The 17,469-nt window shown below is 38.4% G+C and overlaps 1 protein-coding gene across 3 annotated transcripts in view; it reads right to left on the reverse strand.

The window, feature by feature from the left end:
- LOC126458097 (targeting protein for Xklp2-like) overlaps positions 1-17,469 on the reverse strand; it is a 136,863-nt gene that overhangs the window by 111,206 nt on the left and 8,188 nt on the right. For all 3 annotated transcript variants that reach the window (XM_050094920.1, XM_050094921.1, XM_050094923.1), the window contains exons 3-4: positions 12,463-12,571; positions 1,552-1,675 (exon numbers count right to left, since the gene is read on the reverse strand). In XM_050094920.1, the coding sequence (XP_049950877.1) occupies positions 1,552-1,675; positions 12,463-12,571 (233 nt within the window). The remainder of the gene's footprint in view (positions 1-1,551; positions 1,676-12,462; positions 12,572-17,469) is intronic.

The raw sequence follows: 17,469 nt of genomic DNA on the forward strand, positions 1-17,469 counted from the left end.
GGCTTGTTGGCACAAAATTCAAAGCTAGAAATAAATAACTAATTCTTTATAACATACAGACTGATGGAAATCTTTTTGCCTTACTACAACATGGCAGACTATGCAGATGACAAGAATCTGCAGGCATGTCGAAGTTCCATACTCCTAGACCAGACATCTAAATCCAGGTAATATAGATATCACTATACTAATCACGTGATTGTCTCTGGGTGTGTAATTTAACATCTTAACATCTTTGCACTGAAAGACGTACATTCCTGGTGATATTTCTGATGTTGCGTCTTATATTCCCAATTCTGTTCTATGCCTGTAGTTGTTAGTTGCCACCATGTGGGAAGGCAGATATTTATTTGGAAACGTTTATGGTCGTTATTATGTGATGGGTTGTGTCGTGTTGTGTTTATGAAAATAATAAAATTATGTAAAGAAAGGCTCTGAATCGTTTCATTTCAGATTTAGTACATAAACTGCAAATCCTGAATTTCTCCTTGTAAAACCAGGATCCACTTAAAATGGATACTGAGCTAACAACTAAATGGAATTTAAAGAAAATTGCATAGAAGAAGCAAGCTAATTAACTTATTCCTATTCAGATAGTGTTTTTTCGCAACATTATACTAATTCACCTTGCTTTTGTATTTTGTCATATGCTGTATACACCAACGCATGCCACTGAATGTCTGCTGATGAGCTTTGATCATTTCATTTTAATAAATCACTGAAATAAGAAGAGATGTTAGAAACTTCAGACTCTATTGAACTCTCATCAGTGTCAATCAGCATCAGACTGTTTAGAAGATGGCGATTTCTCAGAATGCTCTCACGGATATTGCAGTAAGCGTGCTATTTCAAAATTTTGTTGAGATGATAACTTTTGCATGTCAGATTAACGCCGGGAACTGTGTGATGCTGTTGTATCGAACCAAGCAGAGCTAGATGAAAGTTTGGCAGTGGGCGATGAGGAGGATACAGCTGTTAGAAACTAGTTTCTCTCATTCAGTGTAGATGAAATGGTTCTGGCCAATAGCCTCCTTCAGCAACAACTCTAACCAGCACGCTGTGCCAGCAGGAAAATAAATGACGTCATTTATGGAATTTTGTGATAAGCTGAATGAAACACCTTTCGAATATAAGCAATTTTTACATCATTTTGGATGTTAATTTTAAATCAAAACATCAGGTGGTGGTTTTACATGTGACTAAACTTAATATCTACCCAGTTACTGAAAAGTGTGTAGTATTAGTACTTATGTTAGGATTTGCTAATGCTAAGTGAGGTGTGCTTGAGATCAAAGAGTACTACCTAAATGACTTATAAACTTCCAAATTCTGATTGTGATACTTTGTTGGCATATTGGAGTTAAAGGATTCTTGCCACACATGAGATCATTTAGTTTGTAACCATTCCAATTATATGTAACATGACAGTCTAAAAAACTTAGGAACATCTGGTACTCAGCCAATAGCCTAAATACAAACCAATTTGATGAAGCCAATTCCAAAATGCACAAGATGATTTTAACTGGTCAAAAACACATAGCTGTTAATTACCTATAACAGGCCTTGTATGGAACCTCTCTGGTGTACTTCTCTCAAATTTGTACATAGCTTCTGCCAAACTCACAAATTTCTTCTGTGGAGGCTTCTTTTCATATAGCGACTCATTTGATTTGTTCTGAAACCAAAAACATTTAGATTATAGTAAACAAAAGTGAGGAAAGACAACCACTCACCAGTACATGAGAGATGTGTTCCTCATCAACTTAATACAAATGCAATCCCGAAAGTATATACTTGGGAGATACACAAACAACAGTTTATGTTCTACGATAATTACATTATTTGCTAGGTTGAAGAATGCTTTACTTTTTACATAATCCATATTTTGGTTGAAGCATTTTTGTAGACACTACAGCAGTATCCACATCACACTCTCCCACTGGCATGTTCTTCAGGAGCTGTTTAACATCATCCTTCACCTCGTTATTGGAGGTGAACTGCCATCAAGACAAATCTTTCTACCACTTGGGAGACAGGTGGTAAAAGCTCAGTGTCAAGTCTGGATTGCATGATGGGTGATGGCGATGTTCCAAGCAAAGTTTTGCAGAAAACTGGTGGTTTGACAGACATGTGGAAAGGTACTGTAAGGGACAGCACTTATGCTGTTGCTCAAATTCCTCTTATCTGGTTCTGAATTGACCTTCCAAGCTTTATAAGTGTTTTCCCACTCTGTCGGTGTTTATTACTGTACTAGCAGGCAGAAAACTGAAAAATAGTATCCCCTTTCAGACCCAAATCACAGATGCCATTACTTTACCAGCAGACTGTGTTTGAACTTTCATGGCTTGGGCAAAGGGGGGCGCAATCACTAACAGAACTTGTTTAGTTTCTGGCATAAAGTTGAAAGTTGAGATTTTGTCACCTGTGACAATCAAGTGCAAGAAGTTGTCCTTTTTGTCTGCACAGCAGCTAAAATGTTGCAGGAACAATCAACTCGTTGCCATTTGTAATCTTCTGACAGCATATGTAGTACCCATCTGGCACAAGCCTTCCTATATTTCAACTTTTCCAGTAAAATCCTGTTTATGGTGCTTCAGGAAATCTCAGGATCCAAAATGCAAAGAGAATCCAGAGTTATCCTACGAGCTTTACACAGGTTTTCCTCAACTTTCACTATTGTCTCCTTGGAAACTGACAGCCTACCACTTGTTTCTTCATCTTCAATTTCAGTATGACTGGCTGTAAACTCTTTACACAACTTATGAACATTTTCAACTTACATGCATGATTGTCCACACATTTCCGTCAAATGTGAATGAATTCCAATCAGTTTAACAACTCTAGTGTTCATAAATGCAAAACCCGTACAAGCTTCGCATCTGGCGGCAGTGTTCAATGGCAGCTCCACTTTGAATGGCTGCCAAGCCAATACTGAGCATCTGAGCAAAACATGTGCATGTTCAGTTGGGACCGGAGGTAGTGTCAGTCAATGTTATGGCCACTAATTGTATTAATTGTTTCTCTACATCCCCCCCCCCCCCCAAAAAAACCTAGGAGACTTCTTTGGGATTGCCCTTGTAGTGGAGAAAACTGACTACCTGACTGATAATGAGAGCATTAACAAATTGTTTCAGTAAGTGTGAAACTGAAAATATTTGGAAAATAAATGATTCGTTTTTTTTTTTAATTAACCAGAACTATAAGGCACAAACAACCAACATATATAGATAGATGAGAACTGAATGCATATATTTTCAAACAATATTATCAACTTCCTAGATGCGATAATTTTTCATGGTTATCTTTCATATAGCATATGAGTAAGATAACCAAAAATTAGTCAAAAAATCAAAAATTGTTTTCAGATGACACTGACATGACAAATCAGAATGCTTCAATGAAACCTGAATAACAAATACCCAAAGTGAACTTCATCCTCTTAATTGCTGAGCACAAAATGAATCATTTGCAGGCTGGGAGGGAGAAGTGTCGGATGGTGAATTGAGGGAGGGAGTGGGCTGGTTGGGAGAAGAAGTGTGTGTAAGGAGGAGTGGTGTTAAGGAGATGAATAAGAAGGGGAGGGGGACGGATTGGGAAGGAGAGGAGTGGGTTTGGTGTGACACTTGAGCAACGGTTGAGGAGATTGGATGGGATGGTAGAGAGAAGCAGTGTAAAAAGTATGGAAGCTGCTACATTGAGAAGAGAATGGAAAATCAATTTCTGATAACATTACAAGTTAAGCAATTGTTTTGAGGACTTCTACAATGATACATATCCCGTTTTAAATGATTAATGGAAAATCTCATATAAAGATGTGACACAAATAGTAACAAAGAGATAGAGGGGCTGGCCAATACTTACCTCAGCTCAGTACAGCCGATAGATACACAAAACAGAACAGAAAATTTTTTATCCTAGCTTTCAGAACTTTGTTCCTTCGTCAGGGAGGGGAGAGGGGAAAAAAGGGGAAGAAGGAAAGTAGATTCAGTTAATCACAACCCAGGTTATGAAGCAACTGGGGAAAGGTAAACAGGGAGGGTAGCAAAGATGTGATGCCTCCATCTTTGCTACCCTCCCTGTTTACCTTTCCCCAATTGCTTCATAACCTGGGTTGTGAGTAACTGAATCTACTTTCCTTCTTCCCCTTTTTTCCCCTCTCTCCTCCCTGACGAAGGAACAAAGTTCCGAAAGCTAGGATAAAAAAATTTCTGTTCTGTTTTGTGTATCTGTCGGCTGTACTGAGCTGAGGTAAATACTGGCCAGTACATATCCCATTTTAACAGCATAATGCACTCTGATGATACCGTTTCCACCAGGATCTACACTAAGCACTGCTTGTGATTTCCACACTGAGGCAGCACCAAGCACCAACTGGAACTAAGGTGTCAAGGCACTAACTAGTTCATGGACTATATCCCCATTCCTTTTCATAACAAAATACTAAACAATACCAAAATCTAAGTTAACGTAAGATCTACAGGTCGTACATTCGGCTGGTACAAAAAACATTTACCAACACAATCACAACAAATTTTACTAAAAACAGCACATTTTGGAGAGATCTTTACTGTGTGTATGTTACTGTTCTTAAAGCTGTTTGTTTTCAGTTCTGAACTTCGACATTTAATGTTTTTCATGTGTGTTCAATACATGGCATTTATGGGTTCGCTTGAGTAAAAAGTGACATTTAGTGAAGTCACATTGTGTTCTGTGATTGGCTAACAGAAACAGAGTGTGTAGCCTCCACACTGGTTGCAATAATTGTTGGTTTTCATATTTGCACTTGTGTATTATGAAGATATTCAGTTTAAATAATATACCACATTTGAGATATTTCAAAATGCATAAATTTTAGTAGTTTTTGTTGTCATATAGCACAGATGAGCAACCAACAGCCCATGGGCCGGATGCAGCCCATGATTAGTTCCAACCCAGCCCATGGAAGAAATTTGCAGGAGGGAGAGAGAATTGCTCACAATGTACTCTACCCAGGGTCTACATTTGGATATTTTCACCTACACTCTGCTCCCCTCAGGTTGAGCTCATAACGTAGGCAAGTGAAGGTTTTTTTTTCTCCGCACATGCACAATGATATTTCACTGCCACTAGATTTGGATAACAAAGTGTGAGTGTGAAGTTATGGCCCACTGCTCATGTGCAGTTTGTAGAGTGTGGGAAATGGCTGACTACCTTGAGAAGCACTTTCACTTCTAGACCAGTGCTGAACCCCCACCCGCATGTGATACTGCTTGCTGCCAAATTGATAGGTTGCAAACATTGGAAAATGGTAACAACAGCACAAAACTTACCGACTACTCACAAAATGAACTGATTTGGACAATGGCAGTGGGATGCCATGCATATTGTTACCTTCCAGATGCATACGCGGCCGAGAAAAATAAATTCCCGGATTTCCCAGTTAACAATGCCTTTTTTCCCAGGAAAAAGCACACTTTTTCAGTGTTTAAGTCACAGTAAACTTTCCCTCTTACATCAAACAGTTTATTAGTTTCTGTAGCACTGAAATTGAGATTGCGATGCACTTTTATAAGACAGTCATAGTTCACGTCACGTGATATCGCCAAGCAATGATAGCAGATCTTCAAATCATAGAACACGTGGTGTAGTCGGCCAATAGCAACATCACTGTTAACAAGTGTGAACAAGCAAATGGGAAAAGTTAATGGTTTAAATTAATGTCTATAGTGTATCTACAAGAAAAGCTAAGCTTTCAAATACAATATTGGAGTTTTTTGCATGTATTACACTTTAAGATACATCACGCATAATGACGTAAATGTCTGGTCTTGAGATACTTTTAAGTGGCTGGCCTTCAAAGTGTTATCCTTTAAATGAGAGTCAAATGGTCTGTGGTTTAATAAATTCAAAGGAAATTCTCACACGAAACATAATTCATCTCGCACAAAGTGAAACTTACTGTGAAAGTAATGCTTTTCAGATCACCATTGGCAATATTTTCCAACTGCCTGGCGATCTGTTAGAATTCATTTCACCAACTGTCAGAGCACAAGGGAACCGGCAGTACTGCATGGGCGCAACTACAATTACATAGGAAGCCAATATGTTTATACGTTTATAGCATTAAGAGATCTTACATAGCAATAAGAGGTCTTACATTACATCTACACGAAACAGGACATCAGATGATACTCCAACAGCATCAGACTTCCGTAAATCATACTAAAACACATAATTTGGCTTAAAGCGCACATTTGAATGTCCTGATTCACAGAGATGTAGGTCCCAATCTGATATTAAGCTTCGCACTGTGGTTTTCGGAGTGCAAATTTCCTTGGAGTACCAGTACTCTATTAGCTCGTGTTTGGTTCTTTATTATGACATAATGCCATACACGCCAGAAGATGAAAACGTACATTTGAAATTCAGCAAACAGTTGAAATTGGACAATGGTGTGGGATGAAACACTTCGTTTCAAATAAATTAACTGCCTCTGTGGAAAATACTAACAAAAGGCAAATTTCTTTAGAAAATCAACAGAAATAACTCCATTATTCTGCAAGGGGATTAATGCTTGACTGCCAAAAACGTGAAAATAAAATAAAATCAGAAAACTGAAACTAGTAACATATTTCAGCCATATGTAATTATGTGAATGCATTTTAATTCACTTGACAGCTCGCAGCCACAGGATTCTATTTGGTTTTCAATTGACATGACAGTTGTAAACGAAGGGGAAACAGCAAAATCACTAAAAGTAAAAACTCAAGACTGCTCTGCGCATGTACGAATATGGCAGCCTGGGCGTGCCAGACAAATTTTTCTGGGTAGCATCTGGCTGCTTGTTGCTACTGCTGATACAATTAACAGCCACACTTCAAGTAGCCAGAAGTGGGAGAAGGTACTGCTCATACGCGACTCAACTGTGCATGCGCATGAGCCCGCTGGCAACTGTTGAAACGAACCTAATGTGAACAGTTGTGATGTCACGCTCATCAGAAGCAGTTTGTTGTTATGAAGAATTGCTTGCCTTTGACCTGTTTTGCTGTTGACAGATGTTTGGGTGTGAACTGTGTTTCACTGTCGTAAATGGCGCATTTCATTTGCAACTTAAGTTTTATTTTATTTTATTTTATTTTTTTCCCCTCTCGTTTATGTTTTAGGGCTGCAGTATTTTTCTGCAGTGTGGCAGGACACAGTAAAATTATTTGTCAAAATATCAGTTCTTACCAGTCAAAATTACAAAAATTTAAATGGAAACTAAAACAATGAAAAACTCTCGGGTTTCTCCCGGCTGTCCCATGGCGTATAAAACCCGTACATTAATCCATGAACAATAACGTCAGAGATTAGTTTTGGCTTTATGCACCAAAAGTGCTTCCACTGCATCACATGATGAAGCGGCACGTAAGCTTAAGTGCGTGAATGAGATCTGCGGATCACCAAAGCTTGCCCATGCCTGTGCTAAGGTTTCGGGAAATGTGGCAGTGGCTAAATATGTTGCTGAAATTACATACATACCCTTGTCTGGCTTTGACAGTTTTTTTGTTTCCCCTGTTTGATGTTATATCGAGTTTTGATGCATCAAGTTCCTGCACTATTGTGCTAAGCTTAAGTTCCAATTTTTTTCCTAATAAACTACATACTGGATTCATAATTTACCATTTTCAGACTCTCAGTATGCTTCAGTTATTCCACAGAAAATGAAAGTCCCAAGAACTCAGGCACAATATATCATTATTAATGTGATTTATCCCACTAATGCCATCAGTGAAACACTTAGCAGCTAAAGGTAACAGCACAAGTTTAGCATGCTTATTTTTTCTAATCATTCGGGGTAATTTCATGTGAAATCACCCTGTGTCCGTTGCCCTTATGTCACAGATTTTTCTGAAAATTTGGCGTAAGAATGTACATAATGAGTTGGGGTTAAAATATTTTTTCTGGAATTTTTTGACCAAAATTGTAATTAGGAGACCATTTTGAAACGTGGGCTCCTTCTACCAACTGGCGTTGAGAAATGAAGTGCCTTGTAAGTTTGTAACCACTATAACTTTTTTTATTTATGTATCAATTTTATTGAATTTGGTGTCATTGGAAAGTAAAAGAATAGAGCTATAATACAAAAATTATTAAAATGCTGTGTCTAAGCAACAAATGTTTGAAACTTTGTAATTAATGTAATTTCTGACTTTTTTTGCCAAATTTCAGGAATTTTTTTTTTTTTTCAGCAGAATCACAAGTTTCACCATCTGAATTTGTGTTTCAAATAATTCCTACTGCCATACTTTTCAATTAAAAAAAAAAAAAATCAGAAAGGTGTTTGTCCTCTATTGTTAGATCTTAAACTTTTTCAATAATGCTGGAATAAATAATTGCTGTAAATAGTAATCAACAATACATGAAACAACAATGAAAAATTAAGTCTAGCAGCAACAGTCACATGCAACACAGGCTGTGTGACTAATTAGATAACAAGAAAAAGTTTCAAACCATCCAGTTCTTTTCTGCAACTTACACAGTTGATTAAAAATCACAATGGAAAACAAATGTTCTTTAGGTTTTGCATCAGCAGTTGTGTGTCAGAAGAAAAGTGGTAGCGGGGAAAAGCTTGATTTAGTAGATATGTCAAGCCTGAATCAAGCTGATACTGAATTATTGAAGCTAAGAAGCACCTGTGAAAATATTGAGTGTGTTTGTTCTTCTCACAAAAGGCTCTATTTAGGAACATTCGAAGACAAAGAATTTGCTGTGGCCCTTTTAAAAAGCATGGTAAAAAGGCTGCTAAGAAATCTACTTCTTTAACCATGGCAAGAAAATATAAAACCCTTGGACTTACGGAAATTTTATCTCCTATGGGGGATAACCTTCCAGGGATGGATAAATGTGACGTTGAAGATCAAGAATATACACCAGGTCCATCTAGAGCTCTTCAAAAACTTAATGATAGTTGTGAATTACTTGAAATTCCACCATTTAAGTTTACCAGAATAGATTCGATCCAAGTCTCGTCACTTAGCTTTAAAATTCCAGCAAACAGATCAGAAGTGCTACATGTTCCAGTGAAAAATGTGTGTGAAGAAACTGGCAGTGCTGAATATACAGACTGTAATATTTTAACGCAAAAACTTAAAGAGAAATTCATCAGAAGTTCTGTTCAAGAAAAACTAAAACTACTTACCTTAGCACCAACTGCACAGAGTAAAGAAAAAACCCAAATGTTTTTAACACTACTGAATACATGGTAAAGAAATTGAGGGTACTGCTAAAAGAAGATGGTATTTTGTCAAAAGGGAGTTATAAAGTGGGAAACAGAACAGGTAAGGATGTGGAAAAACATGTCCAGAATTTTTACTGTGAAGATGATATAAGTCTCATTTCTACTAATAAAAAAAGACTGTCTGTCTGTCTCTTCAGAAAATGGCAAAAATAGTGTACAAGACAAAAAGACTGATTTTACATAATCTGAAAGATGTATACTTAGCTTTCAGAGAAAAATATGCTAAAGATAAAATTGGTTTTACTACATTTTGTGAACTTAGGCCAAAAGAATGCGTTACTGTAAACAGTCGTGGAATGCATAACGTATGTGTATGCACATATCACCAAAACGTGAAACTTAACGCATGCAATAGATGTGAAAGAACCGTACACTAAACTTCTACAGAAACTTGTGTGCAATCTGGAAAACGAGGAGTGCATGCTGGATTACTGTTCTCAGTGTCCTGACAAATATGAACTGCGCAATTTTTTAATGGAGCTGGAGTCCTTACAAGATTGTGAAAATGTATTCAAACAACGGATGCAAGCTGATCGACGTACAATGGAGACATTAATGAAGATGACCGATGAATTTGTTGATTATTTCATGCAAAAATCTTCAAAATTTAACACGACATCATTATGTATCAAAATCTCAGAGTCACTACTTTAAATCGAGCAAAGAAACCCTCCCTGATACTGCATGCACCATTATAGTGGATTTTGCAGAGGACTATACCTCTTTGCTTCAGGATGCTGTACAAGGATTTCACTGGCAGAACATTTAATTCACCCTTCATCCTTTTGTGGTGTACTTTAAAACAGATGATTGCATTATGTCAATGTCATTGTTTTGTACAAGTGACTGACTGCAGCATGATACAAACACATTCTATGTTTTCCAGAAAACTGCTCTGACTTATGTATTGGAACAATTACTACACATACAGCATGTTATGTGCTTCAATGATGGCAGTTCTGCACAATATAAAAAACTTCAAGAACTTTTGAAATTTGTGCCATCACAAGCAAGATGATGGAGTAACTGCGGAATCGAATTTTTTTTTGCCATTAGTCATGGCAAAAATGCATGTGATGGAGTTGGTAGTACTATTAAACGTTTAGCAACAAGAGCAAGTTTACATTGTTCATATGACAGTCACATTTTAAGTCCAAAAGATCTGTTAACATTTACCAAAACTCATGTTCCAGGAATAGAAACCTTTTATGTTACAACAGAAGAGATAATAAAGTTCACAAACATCTTACAAAAACGATATGAGACTGGTTCTACCATCCCTGGGATGTGAATCATTTTTTCCAACCACTGAATGAAGACAAGTTTCTGATAAAGCGTGTTTCATAATCTACTAAATTCATTCAAGTTCCTCTCGGAATTCAAAACACTGCCCCTAACACAAAGAAGAAAATTTGTCACAGCTACCTATGATAACCAGTGGTGGCTTGGAAAAAATCTAGAGATAAGAGAAGAACACAGAAATGCAAAAGTCAAGTTCATGATTCCAAGTGGCCCTTCCTCAAGTTATTCATGGCCACTTCACACTGATGTTTGCTGGATACCTTATGAAAACATTTTAATGGCTTTGCCTGCTCCTAGTGCAAGCACAAGCACTGGTCATTTATTTACTTTTGAATCAGACAAAATATTGTCCATTGAAAACTTGTTTCAAAGAATGAATGCTCTTTAGAATTTTATGAATGTGTTTTATGAGAACTGATCATCATTTGTGACCACTAGGTAAGAGCCACAAAGTTAAACGTGTATATTATTATTTATGTTCTTTCTGTTTTAAATGATTAAACAGAACAAATACCCTTCTTTTTTTTTTGGCAATAGGGATTCTATGAGACAAAATATAAAATGGTGGAACCCGTGATTTTGACAAAAAAATTCATGAAAAAACACACTGAAAAATGACTTTAATTACGGATTTGCACATATTTATATGCACAGTTGCAGCATTTTTAAAGTTTAGTGATATAGTTGGTCCTTTTATCTTCCTAATGACACCAAATTGAATAAACTTGATTTATAAATAAGGGAGTTATAGTAGTTAAAAACTTTCAACCTACCTTTCGTGCCGACGCCAGATCGTGAAAATGATAGACATTTCCAAATGGCCCCCCCTGACTACAGTTTTGATCTAAAAATATCTGAAAAAATTTGTTTTATCACTTTCTATTTATGTACTTTCTTACACTAAATTTTCACAAATATCTGTGACATGATGGCAACGAGATTTCTTTATTTTGGGCGATTTTAAATGAAACGAGCCTTCGTGAAACTCTCACTTGTTGGTGCCATTCCTGTACTGTAGTGCATTCTATCAAGAAATTTACAATCTTTGCATACATTTCCTACAGCTGATAAAATTCCCAATGCCAGAAACAAAACTATCTTCAGCACTATAAAAAATTAACATTAAATGTCAAGTAACAGCACATCAAATCATAATAGAGATATATAGAGACAGTCGTTCAATAGTGGAGGTTCAGCCAGTCTACTCTGTTTTCACTGTAAGTGGTGAAACGTGAAAATCATCTGGTGGTCATAGGACACACTTGGGCTGAACGAACCGAGCCTTCACGAGGCTAATAAGTGATGTACTCTGTAGCAGCTGCAGCCACACCCTCACCCCTGTCATATGGAGCCAACTGGCATTTCACGTTGGAGCCTTAAGACTAACTCTACTTGTTTGGAAAATACAAGTCAATGACAAAAGTTCCAAAAACAATGATTTATTATTTAAATCCATGTGGGAAACATTCAAAATACACCCTGATAATTTGAATTCTGTAATCCATTAGTAAGAATGTATGTTAGTAAATCTTTTGCGGCAGTCCCAGCTCCGAGTCTTTAACCACAAGGTGTGCCTGATCTACACTAATTGGATGTATGATATTACCAATACAGATTTAAACAAACTTCAATCTTTCACATACTGCAACATGTGACAAGCCCGAAGCGTCAAATACATTTAAGTTACAACTACAGTATTATTACGACGGTGGTTTATGTATTTCCAGCCCATTCTTAATATCCAGTAAACCGCTTCACAACCAGCAAGTCTTAAGAAGCATGCGTTTCAGTCTAGTTCAAAATAAAAATTTCACTGTCACACAAGGCACTGCTGCTTATTTCCCCACAATTGTACAAAGTATAGCATAAAAAATGGACAACGTACAGACTTTTTTACTCACCATATGTAGCGAACGTGACCGCCTCCGTTTATCAGGACGTTTCCTGCTTGGTGAACATAAAGAATTGTGCCTTTGTCTTCCTGAGGAATCAGGTTTTAGTGACTGAGAGCTGAAACCAGAATGAAAGTTAATGCAATCTTGGTAGTTACTATTAACTTATACCTATTGGCAACCTATTTTAAATGGAACAGCAACAGCCTATAATACAATTCATTCCTGTTATATAAAATGACAGTGATGACCATCAGAATGCCAATTTCAAAACGCATTTAAACAAACTTGAGGTTTACATGTATTTTACCAAACTGAAATCTTTGCCATGCCACAGTTCTAGGACATTCTGATACCTCTTTAACCTTTGAGGGGAATGTTGGAATGATCTGCTGTATCCTGTTTTAGGTAAGTGCTTTTGAAATTAGTTTCACCATCTTTTAAAGCTCAACTAACTATATCTACAACAAAATCCAAACTCTGCGAACCACCGACATCCATAGTGGAAGGCACATCCCTTTGTAAATTCACTGGAACCAATTGATGGACCAAATATGGGTTAACAAACTTCAAAATGAAACATTTGAAAATTATATGTTACCTGGATGACTGGTACACCAACTGTGAACTTTTGTCTGTACTGTACTACGGACTAGATACAGATACGTTGGAATTATATCAGTAACAAACACTTTTTTTTTGTATCTGTGGGTATGGTATGGCTGCAGAGAAGAGAAATAGCTTAGAGGCAAAGGTTAAAGGTAACTAAATGGAAGGACAGGAGGATGTTACCACTGACAGTACATTTAGTGAAAAGCAAATTCACAAAATCAATATAATGTTAGGCAATAAGAAGTATGAGGTATATGCAAGGGTCAAACAATGGAAAATCCAGGATGGAATTTAACAACATTATGAAAAGGAAAGTTGCCACTCACTGAATCACAATGGGCACAATGAAAAGACTGTCAAAAATAAAGCTTTCAGCCCGTAAGACCTTCGTCATATAGATGACACACACACGCCCGCGCACAAACACAACTCACACCCATGATTGCAGTCTCAGACAACTGTAGCCACATGCAGTCTGGAAATTTTCAAATGAACTTCACTAGAGCTGTATGCTGAACCAGGGCTCAAACTGAGACACTGCCTTTTTTGGGGGGGGGGGGGGGGTGGGGGGGTGGGGGGGGGGGTGGGGGGGGGGGGGTGGCAGCACTCTTAACTACAGATATCCAGGCACTGGTTGCAACTCTTCCTCACAGTCAGGTGGAACGGAGGACCGAGTCGCAGATCAAATCCAAGTAAAGCCGCAAGTGAGGGAGGGACCAAGGAGGGATAGAAGAAGAGGGCCGAAAGGATGGAGAAAGTGGAAAGGACTTGAGTGACAAGAGAAGGGAACAAACGGGGACCACGATCGGGAGACCCGATCTAGGCCGCCGTCATGGGGAGGGGAGTGCAGAAGATAGAAAAAGGAGCCTGCGGTTTGGGTAATCGGGTGAGGCATGGACACGGGCAATGTATGACACAAGTAACTGTTGCCGGCGGAATCGTAGGGGAGGGATTCCAGCTTCTACAAGAAGGTTAGTCACCGGACTAGAGCAGAAGGCACCTGTCGCCATTCCGACGCCACAATGGAGGATCGGGTCGAGGATCTGCAATGTTGAAGGTGCTGCTAAGTCTTACACCACGCTCCCGTAGTCGAGACGGGACTGGACTAAGGCCTTATAGAGCTGTAGGAGGGTTGCTCGTGCAGCCCCCCAAACAGGGTGGCTGAGGCAGCGAAGAATGTTGAGGTGCCGCCAGCACCGCTGTTTAAGCTCGCAAAGATGAGGTGTCCAAGTGAGCTGAGCATCAAACAGCATGCCAAGAAAGCGATGCGTCTCCTCAATACGAAGGAGTTCATTGGCAAGATAGAGCTCTGGATGGAGGTGGACCATTCGACGACGACAGAAATGCATCACTCAGGTCTTAGAGGCTGAGAACTGAAAACCATGGTTGGATGCCCAAAAATGTGCCCTGCAGCTGCCGTTCAGCGACACTGGTCTTGGGGAACTGTAATAAAGACAAAAGTCATCGGCATATACAGAGGAACAGACCGATGAGCCCACCGCAGCCGCAAGACCGTTAATCGCCACCAAAAAGAGGGGAACACTGAGAACCGAGCCCTGCGGGACACCGTTCTCCTGAATCTGAGCAGAGCTAAAATAAGTGCTAACCCTAACCGGAAAGGAGTGATTGGAGAGAAAATTCCGTAGAAAAATCTGAAGTGGACCCCGTAAGCCCCATTCGTGCAGCGTAGCAAGGATATGATGGCACTAGGTGGTATCGTACGCCTTCCGAAGATCAAAGAAAACAGCAACTAGATGTTCTCACCGAGTAAAAGCTGTACGAATAGCCGACTCTAGCGAAACTAAATTGTCGAGCGCTGAGCGGCCCTGACAGAAGCCCCCCCTGTTGCTGAGATAGTGTAAGAGGGACGGATATGCAGATGCATAAACAAAGCACTCATAGTCTAGTTTCAAACATACAAGGGACCGGTACATACAGAGTAGGGTGGTTCCATGGTTGCCACATGTTTCCTCAACTGAAATTCTCTAGTATTTCCCTGATTTCCAGACAAGTTTTAGTATTTTTCCCTGACAAATTTTGAGATCTCAAGGGTAAGTAAAGACGTAAGTTGACAAAAAAAAGTAAGGACTTCTGTATTTCTCCCCCGTGTGAGCAGAAATTGTAAGTACTAACATGAATATCTTTTGTAATTAACTGTTTTTAGATGCAGAAACCAAGCCAAAAGGTATGTGTGTTTCATAAAGACCACTGATGATATTTTATTTCAATAAAATGAAACACATCTGGTGACAAAAATATGCATTTCCTTTGAGTCTGAAGACAGATTTAAATACAATGTTACTTATAATCCGTCTTCATTTCAAAATGTTTATTCATATGACCGGCTTTGGTTCATCTAGTGAATAAACATTTTGCAATCAAGACAGATTATAAGTAACACTGTAAAATCACTGATTGCAGCTATCCTATTAGACATTATGTCTGTTTTTGTAAAGATTTAAATACCTTCATTGATTTCAGAAATAATCTCAGAAAAAATAGGCCTCTTGAAAGAAGGGTATGAGTCATGTAGACCGGATGTGGCTTGAATTAATAAAAAAAAAAAAAAAAAAAAAAAAATAGTTCCAGCAGCTATTGAGATATTTATACCAAATAAATTAACAAGCGACAGAGCTGGTCCTCCCTGGTACACAAAACAGGTTAGAACATTGTTGCAGAAACAATTAAACAAACGTGCCAAATTTAAACAGACGCAAAATCCCCAAGACTGGTGCTCTTTTACAGAAGCTCGAAATTTAGCGTGGGCTTCAATGTGAGATGCTTATAACAGTTTCCACAACGAAACTTTGTCTCTAAACTTGGCAGAAAATCCAAAGAGATTCTGGTCGTATGTGAAGTATATTAGTGGCAAGAAACAATCAATACCTTCTCTGCATGATAGCAATGGAGATACTATCAAAGACAGTGCTGCCAAAGCAGAGTTACTAAACACAGCCTTTCGAAATGCCTTCACAAAAGAAGACTAAGTAAATATTCCAGAATTTGAATCGAGAACAGCTGCCAACATGAGTAACATAGAAGTAAACATCCTCTGAGTAGTGAAGCAACTTAAATCACTTAATAAAAGCAAGTCTTCTGGTCCAGACTGTATACCAATTAGGTTCCTTTCAGAGTATGCTGATGCATTAGCTCCATACATAACAATCAAATACAACCATTCGCTCAACGAAAGATCCGTACCCAAAGACTGGAAAGTTGCACAGGTCACACCAATATTCAAGAAAGGTAGTAGGAGTAATCCCATATCATTAATGTCGATATGCAGCAGGATTATGGAACATACATTGTGTTCGAACATTATGAATTACCTCAGAGGTGGGAAGGGGGGTGGGAGGGGGGGGGGGGGGGGGGGGGGGGATCTATTGACACACGGTCAACATGGGTTTAGAAAACATCATTCTTGTGAAACACAAATAGCTCTTTATTCACATGAAGCTTGTGGAGTACTACTGATAAGGGATTTCAGATCGATTCTGTATTTCTGGATATTCGAAGGTTTTTGACACTGTACCGCACAAGCAGCTGGTAGTGAAATTGTGTGCTTATGGAATATCTCCCGATCTTCTCCAAAAGTCCATCTCTAGAGCTTGTTTTCCGTTTCTCATTGCCAGTTCGTCGTCCAAAGTTCCAATTTTTCCGAGGCATATTATTAGGTTTCTTAGCATTTTTATGTTTTTATAAGAATCTCCAGGAAAGAAAAGATAAGGAACACCGAAGTAATAAGGAGAATGGAAATAAAAGAAAGAATACATGACGTAATGGATAGGAAGAAATTACAGTGGTACAGGCATGTACGACGAATGGAGGAAGCCAGAATACCAAAATTGATACTGGAGTGGGAACCGGAGGGGAGAAGAAGAAGACGACGACCTGTGACCACCTGGCTTCAAAATGTACAGCACACAATGAGGAGAATGGGCGCAGAGGAAGAGGACACGCAAGATCGAAACACCTGGAGAAATATTTTGAGAGTATAGGTTAAGAACGTTTATTGTTTGTATTGTCATTTCCAGGTAAATTATTATGTTGGAGATAAGCCTCTGTAATGAGGAAAAGCTCAAAATAATAATAATGGAATATCTCCCCAGTTACGTGACTGGATTTGGGATTTCCTGTCAGAAAGGTCACAGTTCGTAATAATTGACGGAAAGTCATCAAGTAAAACGGAAGTGATTTCTGGTGTTCCCCAAGGTAGTGTTATAGGCCGTTTACTTTTCCTTATCTATATAAATGATTTGGGAGACAATCCGAGCAGCTGTCTCAGGTTGTTTGCAGATGATGCTGTCGTTTATCAACAAATAAAGTCATTAGAAGATCAAAACAAACTGCAAAACTATTTAGAAAAGATATCTGAATGGTGCGAAAATTGGCAGTTGATCCTAA

This window comes from Schistocerca serialis, chromosome 2 (assembly GCF_023864345.2).
Source record: "Schistocerca serialis cubense isolate TAMUIC-IGC-003099 chromosome 2, iqSchSeri2.2, whole genome shotgun sequence".
In the NCBI taxonomy this organism is placed as follows: Eukaryota; Metazoa; Arthropoda; class Insecta; order Orthoptera; family Acrididae; genus Schistocerca; species Schistocerca serialis.